The 12,229-nt window shown below is 36.8% G+C and overlaps 1 protein-coding gene and 2 pseudogenes across 1 annotated transcript; all 3 read right to left on the bottom strand.

Moving 5' to 3' along the window:
* LOC104790173 lies at positions 893–2,600 on the bottom strand. Its single transcript, XM_010515874.2, has one exon. It carries the CDS (start codon positions 2,345–2,347, stop codon positions 1,073–1,075), a length of 1,275 nt encoding a protein of 424 aa, XP_010514176.1. The 5' UTR covers positions 2,348–2,600; the 3' UTR covers positions 893–1,072.
* LOC109133269 lies at positions 8,116–8,653 on the bottom strand (annotated as a pseudogene).
* Positions 8,844–10,644, bottom strand: LOC109133392 (annotated as a pseudogene).

Raw genomic sequence — 12,229 nt, 5'->3', positions numbered from 1 at the left:
CATATGCTCAAGATCACCATGCCATGATAACATGATTCTTCTTTTCATAGAAGTTCTATCCATGCCATGATAACATGATTATAACAAGCGACTTGAGAGCTATAACGGGAACGTCGGGAAGTGAAGAGTGAAGTGAAGACATTACAAAAATCTCACTGAACTGATTATAAACCTCAGATTTAACGGTGAAACTCAATCAAGCATTAGTACACCAAACATAAATCAAACCGAATCAAACCTCAAAAAAAAGTTTTATTTCCAAAATATTGAATCAACTCAATCAAGCATTAGTACATATACAGTACAATATTTTTATAACCAAAAAAACTGATACAAGCAAACCAAAAGTAAAATTATGAAACAAAACTACAAAAAATATACTATTTGACTAAATCTCAAATTCGATCCGAACCAAGAAATCATACTATGTTTATATTAGCTTATTAGAATCCCACATCGGTTGGGATATGTTTCTTGGGGTAATATATAAGGATCATGCACTACTCCACTCATAGCCAATTGGTTTTGGGTTGGATGTCCATGATTCCTAATATGGTATCAGAGCCCATGGTTAGGCCCAACAAGCAATTTCCCACAAAGAAATGGTTTCCACCTATGTGACTCATATAAGTGGCATGTTTTGTTGTATTTCCGAGATGTTGGGCTTGGGCTGTTTCCCGTTGGACCGTTTCTCACCCACATCTCGAGGAGGCCTATTAGAATCCCACATCGGTTGGGATATGTTCCTTGGGGTAATATATAAAGATCATGGACTACTCCACTCATAGCCAATTGGTTTTGGGTTGGATGTCCATAATTCCTAATATGGTATACTACGACAATCATTTCTCTAACCATAAATCTAGAAAACTAACCCGAAGCTAAACCAATATCGCAAAACTTGGAGTTGGATATATTCGAAAAAGAAAAGAAGAAAAAAAAGACAAAACATAAATAGATGAAAAGAAAAAGATTAAATTAAAGCTGTTTTTTTTTTTACTAAAATTGACATCGGATCGCACAAAACCAGCTCCATGTTTCATTATTAGATCCCATAAAAATTGTCTCTTCATTATGAATCTGTGTGATGATGAAGTTGATGTTGTTGATGATGATGATGATGATGTCCAAATATCCATTTCCATCCTTTGAAACTCTTTCGACTCTTTCTCATCTCTCCTCCATCTTTCCGACACGATCCTCCTCCTCCGTGTACCAATACGCCGTCGTTTACATCTCCTCCACCAGAAGAATCAAACTTAAGATCAATGAACCCTGGCTCTTCTCCTCCGGTGAAGTAACTACTCTCTTTCATTGACATTACCCTCCTCGTAAAATTCATCGCCGTCGAATCACATTTCCGATACTGCTCCGTCGTCTTCGCCGCCGCTTCGTAGTTACTCCTCCGTGGTGGATGATTCTCCCTCCGATTATACTCTGTTTCACTAAAGTTACTCCTCCGAGTAGGATACTCTGTTTCACTAAAATTACTCTTCCTCGCCTCGAAACCACTTCTTCGCGGCGGCTCCGATTCACTGAAATTACTTTTCCGATTCTCCGTCGTCGTTTCGCTGAAATTACTCTTCCTCCCTCCTTCGAAATTGCTCCTCCGATGCTCCGTCGTCTCGCTGAAGTTACTCTTCCTCCCTTCGAAATTGCTCTTCCGAGGGTACTCTGTTTCGCAAAAACCTAATCCGCCATTAACACTCGAGCTTCTCGCGGCGGAGAACGCACCGGAATACGAAGAACCGTCTTCCTCCGATCCGATACAGTACAAATCTTTACCTCGGAAACTACAGAGCGATCTCGATCTCGAAACTCCTAGTTTCTTCACATCATTGTTATAATCCAAACCCCATGAATCATTGTTACTGTTCTTCTCAAAATCTCTCTCCTTTTTCAGATTAATCTTCCTAAAGAACCTTCCGATCTTCGAGAATCTATGATTCTTCGTTCTCTTATTAATCTCAACGCAACTGCTACTACTCCTCTTGAAAACCACCACTTCCTCTGTTTTCCTCTGTTTCGTCTCTTTCCTCTGTTTCGCCCTCTCTTCATCGATGAGGGAAGAGATCCGGACAACGTTTTCTTCGGGGACGGATTCTACGGCGGCGTTAGAGGTTCGAGTGGGAGAGATATCGGAACAAGAGCAAGAAGAGAGTCGCTGCTCGCCGCATTCTGAGCAGACGAGATTGACTAATCTGTCGTTGAGACAGTACGGACAAATCCCGACGCCGGAAGAAACTGATGGATGTTTCCGGCAAGTGAACTCCGACGGAGTGCTGTAATATAACGAAACGTCTTCGTTTCTTTGTTCCATTGCTGTTCTCTTTCCTCTTTCTTTCATTGCCAAAAGCCAAAATCAAGAAACAGAGCAGTTTCCCAAAAAAGAAATCAAGAAACAGAGCAACGCAGAGAAAAAGTTTCCAAATTTGGGATTTGTTTTGGTGATTGAAGATCCAGAGAAGTGGAGATGACGATCGGATCTTAAATTAGAGTTTGTTTTTTAAAAACTTTTTCTTTATCTCTGATTTTGATAGATGAGAGGATTTTTGAAAGAGTGAGAAAGTGTAGTGACGCCTTAGCTATAGGCTTCGAGAGTGTTTGCTTTAGCTTTACGTTTTCATTTTTTTTTTTTTTTTTTTAATTTTTCTTCCCCTTTTCACTTGCCCCACAAATTTTGTTCAATTTATTTCGTTTTTAAAATGACTGGTTTTATTACTTTTATTAGTATTGTTTATTATCTCAATTATTTCCATGATTATTGACATCATATCCTCAAATTTGGGCAAAGTTTACGGTTAAAAATAAAAAATATGGAAAATGATAGAAAGAATCGGAATTTGATTGTGAGAATCGAGAGAGGTAATTAGCATTGGGATTATGAAGTAATTTAGGAAAATCATATGAGAAGATTCGTTAGAAAACGAATAATTATTTTGTAAAAAATAGAGTTAGGGAAAGAAAAGAAAAAAGATAAAGTGTATGATCAAGAAAGCACCTTAGGGTTGTTTTTTCTTTTTGTGTGTTTTTGAATTTGGTAAAGCCGAGGACAGAATTTTAGATATCAAACTCAAGTTTATATAAGTTTTGGTAAATTATGATTACAGTCGAAGTTATTAGTCTCTTCTGTAAGAAGAATCAATAACTATGTTGCCATATTTACCAAGCAACTAGTCTGAACTGTGCGTGTGTTTTTTTGTTGTTGTTGTAGTATCTTTTTATCACATTCATTGTGTGGGATTTAATTTACGGTATCAATCAATATATAAGACAAAAACAAAAGTCACAAAATTATTAAAGAGACTACAAAGAATATATTTTTTAGGTTTAAATTTTAAGATAAAGGTAGAGATGTTTGATTTAGACAAGATGGCATTTTCAGATGTTTGATTTAGACAAGATGGCATTTTCTAGAAATAAGTCGGTTCTAGTCATTTTGTATGGCTGATTCTATGCGAACATGCACGTCAATGTTTTAAATTGTCCAAACATATCTATGTGAATCCAAAAACATTATTGCACAAGTAGACAAAAACGTCTCAAAAAGAAGAAGAATAAAATGCAAGAGAATGAAATAACAAAAATGAATACAAGTGGAAATATATATGTGGAGACGAACGAACGAACTGATCATGCGTTTGCCATTTGTTCTTTTAGAAGTCAGTATTAATCCTCTTGTCAATTTCTTTAATTAAGTCACTTCCTTGTACCCCATAAAGACATACAAAATATACATATAACCATAATGGTGTGATTATAATATATCCTAATTTCATATTGTTTTTGTAAGTAAAAAATGGTATACTATGTGCTGCAACGGTAACACGAATAATAGAGATTAGTTTTGTAGGATTTTTTTTGGTAGCCATGTAACAAAAATAAGTTGTATAAAGAGTTTTGAGAAATAGACAAGATATGACTAGGATCTATTTGATTTTTCTTCGTCTTATTATTATTATTATTATTATAGACTCTTCTAATGATTAAAATTGTGCATGCTGTGTCCTTTTTAAGTTTTACAATTTAGTGTCTTCATTATATAACATCATTTTATTCCTAACATTATCTTAACTTTTTATGATATAATACAACGTGAATATAGTAAATTCTGGGTATATATTTTGTGTGTGAGTGATAGTAGTGTATTTTCCGGTTTGAGAAATATATTCGTAAGTTTTTAAACACTAGGGTCAAATCAAACTCATTCCTTTGGGTTACGTGGGTACAATAAATACAAGAATCATATAAAACCCAAGAAAAAATAAAGTTTGACTTTCGTAAAAATAAATTAATTACCAATCATCTCTTGAAAGCATAACATATAACCCGAGGCATGGTATGGCCCAAGATCATCATTTTTTCTATTTCTTTAAGTTGATTTCGGGTACATACTTCATACATGTGCGGTGTGTTTATTCTACAAACAAAACACACGAAACGTAATAAAGAAACTAAAAAAAAAATACTACTTGAAATAGAAACGTGAAATTTTCGAGACTGTTTTTGTCTCTCTAGAGTTATGTATATGGGACATGGACTCATGCCTTTAATGTTTAACGTGACGTGGGGGACATTGCAAATATTTACTCCATTGTCTCTCAACTCTAATGTTTTTGGTATTTCTTATACTATTAGCTAGCATATTACAAACTCTCTCATACACACAAAAGTTAGTTTATAGGTACATTCGTCACAAACTTGAGGTTAACAAAAGAAAAAAACTTCATAAATATAACCATAGCGTCGGCAAAGAAAGAACATTCTTTTTCAAATTTGGCCAAATTTTGATGTAATTATTAACACATTTTGATAAAATAAAATTTTAAAAATAGAAGAGCTCAGAAATATGGGTGGGTAAAAAGTGAGATAATGCAAAAGTCAGCACGCCCCTAGGCAGCATGCTTGAGCAATAGACATCATTTGAGACATGTCAATGTTCTAAGGTATGTTTTGTCTCTTATTTTTATAAAAAATATTCTTGCATTTTTTTTTTCTTACAAAATAAATAAACTTAATTTAATAAGTAGTTTTTGTTCTACGTATGTATCTCTGTGTTAAAAAAAAATAATCATTGTGTTGTATTGTTCCGTTGCTCATTAATTATATTGTTTGTGTTTCCATGATTGGATTATTCATTTCTAAAGAGACAAGATCTTGCTTTTCTCGTTAACTTAATTTTAATTAACCTTTTTCTCCACACATTTTACATTTTGGCATTCCAGTGTCGGTCCGGTTTAAGGTGTTTTTAAAAACATGCTCCAAAACTAGCCGCATCGGCTCTTGTAATGGACCTGAACCCTTCCATGTTTTACAGTAGACATTACAGCAATAGATCACAGCAAATGGTGTGAAACCACCTGCCTAACATGTTCACATGTCAAAGTTCCAATAGAAGGGCTAATTAAGGAATATTTTTTTAAAAGCAACATTATACAAACACGGTTCTACATGAATAACATTAAAGAGTATACATCCAAAAGCATATCGATCAATTATTTTAGTTGCGAAGTAACGAAACATTCAGATTTGTGTTGGGATTTGCATTTATACTTCAAAGTGCAAAACTGCGGCTTTCACAAATTTAATGGCACGATTTTGCTTTAGGGTTTCGTCAGCTTTCGTTCGGTGATTCCTTCTTCTCATCACTGATTAACCGAAATCGATCTGCCGGAGAATTGTGATTCAAATCAATCGCTGCTATAGAATTCACGAAGGATATGAAAGATGAAGAAGGAGAAATTTCAACATCATCATTCACGCGTCCATGGGCGAATTCACATGAATTTGTTTAATTAGAACACAAAAACGTTTAAGAGTCACTTCACACTTGCAAAGCATATTTTTTTACCACTTCTAATATTCTCCAATGGATCGTAAATTTAATGCTTTGGATGATTGATTACAAAGCTCATCATCGTACGTTAGTACTACAAGCTAAGTTACTTACACGGTTGAGATCTTCTTTACTTTACATTCTCTTGTAGTCTTGTCTGCTAAACTGCTGGACAAACGAATAAAATGTCTTCACTTCACATCATTGGCCGAGTAGGGGAGCCAACATCACTAACTATCTGAGATCATTATCCTCCAATCCAGATATAAGTTCAGTCAGCTGGCTTCTGACACCTCGTAAAAGCTCCATAACAGCATTGTTGTGAACACAGTCTATTTTTCTACGAAAGTGAAGCGAACCCGTAAGAAACAACCCATCTTCATTAATGAAAGAGAATATCAGAAACAAAAGTACATACACAGCTTCTCCTTGATAATATTCCCAAGCTTTGAATCAGCAACAGCTAAGGTTTCACCATCACAGTTTGTTTTCAAAAACTTGCGTAGACCCTTGCTTGGAGTTCCCTCAAGCAATTTAGCCACAGCTTCAAGAGCTTCAGATGTGTTGTCAAACTTGTCAAAAGTTTTAAGCTTAAGATAAATGAATTGAACACAGCACAAGGATGAAGATAATAACCTCAACATTAGAAAGCTTTCCTTCCTTCAAGACTTTAAAGAGGGCAAAACCACCTGGCGTCTCAAACAGTAGTAGCATTTTCACAAGCTCCTAAGCCATCCCCTGAAATTAAAACACCCTTAAAATCAACTCAACGTCTCAAAGTCACCATACTTACAAAGTTCTTCTTTTAGGAGCTACAGAAACTAAGCTAGTAAGAAACCATATTTCAAGAAAAAGCCTTCTTCAAGTTTACAAATCACAATCTATGGGATAAAAAAAACAGAGCACATTACTCTGTTCAAATTCTTCAAAATCCGACGGGAGGAAAAAACTTCACTAAGCTTTAGAAACTTAACCGTATTTCTTCAAAATTACTAACACAGATACACGTCCAACTACTAATAAATCTTTTTTAAACATTGTTTTCATAAAACTCTACTGATCGGAGGGAACTAAACCATCACGAAGCTTCTTCTGTCAACATTCATCTACATTAGATTCTAGAAAGAGAGATGCTCATAAATAATAGATCCACAAATAAAATAGTCTCACAAATCCTCTGAAAAGCAAAAATTAACAAGAATACAGTCGTTTGTATTTTAAACACCAACAAGGAGTCTCTCTATGTAATAACTAAAAGATAATAAAGGGTTAAATGTTTTTGGATTTAAAGTACATAAAAAAAAGAAACTCAATAAAATTTAAGAAAAAAAAAAAAAAAACTGAAATTCTCTCCAGCGACACAAAAGGGATCTAACAAAACCGTTTTCTTCATTGCTTTTTACGGACCGCCGACACTTGCCGGTGGTTCTCCTTACTTTTAAGTTTGTTTTCTTTTTCTGTTTTCAATAATTGCCATGGGAACACTTATATCGGATTTGTTTCCGATCTATCTCCTTCTTTTGCATGGTGGCAGTGTTTGTGTTCATGTTCACAATGGATTATCAGTTCCATGCAAAAACGATGCCAAACCGTGAAGCAGAAGGTGTAACTTCGAGTTCTCTTGAGCAAATAGTCTATGCAATCTCGATTTGGGATTTTTTTTTTAGAAAGTGGAAACGCAATCGTTTCTAACATCTTCCTCTCTTTAGGGAGGCAATTCATTCTTGGTTCGTTAGAATGTTTTGGTTACTTGATTCAACATACAACGAGCTTGTTATCTCCGTGAAAGATTTCTCCATTTACTGAAAGGGATTGAGTATAAAGTTGAAAGAGATTTATGGCATATTGATCGGCGAATTTGGGATCCAGGCATAACAAACTTATGGAGAATCGAAGAATTAATGCAAGAGAAGATATTGAGTATCATCACTAATATTAGACGACTGTGGCGTTTTTTCCGTGAGAAGATAGTCAAGAACGACGATCTCATAACTTTGGGATTGATTCTAGAGAGGGAAAGAAACAGATTTATTTATCTGTTGGAGAGTAAAGCTTCGGTTTCCAAAGCGTCGTGGAAATTCACTTCTCTATCGTTCTTTTTATTGATTGGTTATGTATTTGTGGATGTGTATTTTGATTTACTTAGTGTTGGTGTATCTCTAATGTATCAACTCTTTTACAAGATTCTGAATCAATGAATGAATGAGGTGTTAAAAAAAAAAAAAAAACTCAATATTACAAAACAAGGGGATACGATACGAGAAAAGAATTTAAGAAGATCCTATGTAGAAGGGCTAGAGTTTAGATCAAAACCTCGATCACAATCCTCGTCAGTGATAGGGTTTTGTTCGGTGTTAGAAACAACAGATTGCGACTTTTCTTTCTTCTCAAGGCAAGCCATCACATGCTTCTTCACTCTCTCTATATGATCCTCAAGGATGTTTAACTCAGAGAGATCATCACAAGAATTGTATAGATCAGGGTCTTCCCACCAAACCCTAGCTTCGTCGATTGGTGTTTAACTTCAATCTTAGGAGGTGGCTTGAGGTTTAGGTAACAATCAGCGATCTCTTGGGCAGGAGAGTAGCCGGAGAAGGAGTAAACAACGTCGGAGATCTCTGACGGAGAGGTTACGAAGACGGCCATGTTGGCTCCGGAGAGATGACAGAGATCGGCGGCTTTCGAAAACACAGTTTGACGACGTTTAGAGCAAGCCACGGCTCTTTGCTGTTTGGTTTCTCGTTTCTTGATTTCGATTTTTCGTTTTGTTCCTTTCTTCATCGTGGACTCAGACGCGTTTGTGCTTAACGACGGCATAATGTTTCTTACCGAGACAAATAGATAGAGAGAGCAGTTCGAGAGAAATAGAGAGACTAGAAAGCATTTATATATAGATATTGTAATGATCGGGTCAAACTTAGGTCTTGTTATTATTTTCCATTTTATGTCATAATTATTGATTTATTTCCTATTTTACGTTTTGTGTTTTCTACTAGAAGTTTCTAAATCACAACAATAACTGCAGACCATATTTATTCTTAATTGATCAAAGCCTAAAAGATTCAATAACGACGTTCACAAAACCCTGAGAGAGAAGCATCTGAAGAAGAGAGAGAGATCGTAACTTGTTCTTCACCCATATCACATTTTGGCAGCTGCAGCAGCCAAACGCTTCTTCTTCTTCTTGACACTAGCGGATTTGTAACCGCCTTTGCACGGTTTCCCCCACGGAGTAACCGATGTCCCACCTCGGCTTCCACTACTTTTGCTTTTTCCTTCACCTCCACCATGTGGATGATCACACGGATTCTTGGCGATTCCTCTAACTGTGGGCCTTATACCCAACCACCTACTATGTCCTGCTTTTCTCAGCTTCTTAATTCCGTGAGACGGGTCCGACACTGTGCCAATCGTAGCACGGCAACTGGCGTTGATCCACTTGGTGTTTCCTGATGGAAGCTTCAGCAAGCATTTCCCTGAAGCATGCTCCTTTAGGATCTTGGCGTTGGTTCCTGCAGCTCGGACCATCTTGGCGCCTTGCCCTGGGTTTATCTCGATGTTGTAGATGATTGTTCCGATACGCATCATACCTAGTGGCATGGAACTTCCTACCATTGAGTTGATGTCCATGTGGAGCATCTCTTCTTTCATTTGCGCCACCAATGATTTGTTCTGCGCCTCAGCAAAACCTGTATAATAGAAACGGATAGATATAGAGGCCTTAAAAGTGCCAGTCATAAAATAAAGCACACCCAAATCAAAGACATGAATTTGACACAAAGCTAGACTGAAACTATGGATCTCCATGTATCATGTCATTAAGTAACTTTCAGGATGTATATACTCAACAGAGATTAATCTTCACAGAAGAAAACCATATAATATAGACTAGAGAAATCCCCCAAGTCCCATAAAGTAAATAAATGTACAGGATTCACCATTTTAAATGCAATTCTGAGGCAGCCAACACCTGAGTATTGCGTGTTGCTTCTTTCTGTTAGAACTCAATGCAATGCAATTCTCAAGCTTCTCTGATAAATCAAAAGCTTAAGCCCTAGTTATCAACTTTTCTTCATGTTGTAATGATGGTAAATTCTTCCAACACAAGAGTGAGTATCTTAAGCATAGTTTCAGAGTAGTCTAAATGGTGCAAGAATAACTAGGAAGAAGAGCTGATCTGATACAAGATCACTCATTCGGTCATCTTCTAACTAGTTCTAACAGAGACAAGCAACTGCGGTTTCTCACACACACACTTGTTCATAATCTGAGTCGAGAAGTAAGTTGTACCATCCAGTTTCTTTCGTGATGATACACACAGACAATGAGAAAAGTGAGGAAGTAAGAAACCTACCTGTGGAGAAAGAGCGAAATGCTGGACGAATAAAGAAGAAGAAGAAGCAGATCGAGGAGCTCTGCATAACGCTACAAGAGCCGACATGGAGTGAGAGACTGTTTGCTCCCTCCAACAACCTATGACATAATAAAACATACCATCAACAGTTTACAAGGTTTGCGATTTCCTACACAAAGACATTGAAATTGAGATTTTTAAAAATTCTCTCCCCTATTACGAATTAAAATTCTCAAGATTTCTAAACTAAAGAATACGAATGATTTTACAAAAACACACACAAATAAACAAACCTTGGGGATTGGGGTCAAAGAAGCAAGAAGCAAGTAGTGGATGAATTGGTTTCCGAGCTCCTTGGTGGAGGAATGACTGAAACAAAACACTCTTTTTCTCTTACGTCGTCCGATCGAACTGAACTGAAGAAATGAAATCGAGGGTTTTGCAATTTGAACCGGGTTTTCTCACACATTTTTCATTTGGCCTTCGGTCCGGTTTAGCCAGCCGCACCTGCTCTAAATGGGCCTGAGGACTGTTTTGTTTTGTTTTGTTGTCAAACGTTGCCTCAATTTTTAAAATTTTTGTCAACAATTTTTTTTTTTTTTAATTTGTATTGTTTTTTAATGGCTCAAATTTTTAAAAGAGTTAAGAATGAAAAATTACCCAAAGAAAGTTAAAAAGGAGATACAGTTTGTTCTAAAAGGTCCTAATTAAGTAATTTATGCACAAAGAAAAAAAAAAAAAAAAAGTTATACAGAGAGAACCACACTGGCTTAATGAGCAACACGTTCCAAATCTTGTAGTTGTTGATTGAGTTAAATTCCTCTTGCAGTTCTTCTCCAATGTAAACTAACAATAAAACACTAGGGGAAGCCCTAACCAGTATTTTTCTTTTAATCAGGGAATTATATATTAGTTTAGAAAATGCTATTCAGAAATTGAGATACATAAATAATTTTTTTTTATTTAATCGTACATGAATACTTTTTATTATACCAACAACTCCGGAGCAGTCCCGGATTATACTTCTGAATGACAACGATCGATGCCGTCGTCGAAGATATCAGCAAATCAACTCCGGAGCTCTGGTGGGCATTCACTGCTTTCGCTAATCGCCGATGCTATCTCGCCACCTGGCATTCGACCGACCAAAAACAGATTGCTTTGCCGTTACTTGCTCAATCGCTGATCTAACATCCACGGCGGCGTTGTGGAGCGGTATCGAATTATCTGCAGACGATTTCTTTATAACTTGAGAGTCATCATCTCCTCATCCGATCTGCTACTAACTCAACTCCACCATTCGCGCAATCTCTCCCATTCTCTCCGGCGATACGATAAATCGGAGCAGTCCCGGTGCCATTATACTGCTGAATGACCACGATCGATGCCGTCGTGGAAGATATCAACAGATTACCGATAGGTCCAAGCTCTGGGCATTCACAGGTTTCTTCCCTAATCGTCGACGCTATCTCGCCACCTGGCATTCGATTGACTAAAAGCAGACTTATCCGAACCGAACCGAACCGAACCGAACCGAACCTTTCTTATTTAGTCGGCCGGCGAAGAAGTAACTCTGAATCGGTGAATCACCAAGATCGGTCCCAGAGCTCGGACCTATCGGTATTTTGTTGATTTCTTCAGTGAGAGAGAGAGAGAGAGAGAGAGAGATTAGAGATTAGAGACAATTGATGAGATTTGAGGTGAGTAACTTTCATAGCGTAGTCGACAAATCGAGATTCTTTTTCTTTTTCTTTTAGCGGTCATGCCCATTAACATGTTCTTTTTCTTTTAATGTCATACATATATTCACGGGGTAGTTTAGGTCTGGGCATAAAAACCGTATCTGAATACCCAACTCGGAACCCAATCCGAAAAACTGGATTCGGATTAGGTACGGGTTTGCCTATAAAACCCTATTGGGTTCTATTTTCTAATATATGTGGGTTCGGGTTAGGGTCGGGTAATATCCGGTACCCGTTTGGATACCCATTAAACCCGAACATATAAACATATTTATAATATTTATCATTAATATAATG

The sequence above is a fragment of the Camelina sativa genome, chromosome 6 (genome assembly GCF_000633955.1).
Source record: "Camelina sativa cultivar DH55 chromosome 6, Cs, whole genome shotgun sequence".
NCBI classification, from domain to species: domain Eukaryota; kingdom Viridiplantae; phylum Streptophyta; class Magnoliopsida; order Brassicales; family Brassicaceae; genus Camelina; species Camelina sativa.
Note: the sequence above shows the minus strand (reverse complement) of the source record. Positions and strands in the feature narration are given on the sequence as shown.

Bases quoted from the DNA above. Each gene is read 5' to 3' on its own strand.
- LOC104790173 (XM_010515874.2), bottom strand. From the start codon at position 2,347: ATGAAAGAAAGAGGAAAGAGAACAGCAATGGAACAAAGAAACGAAGAC.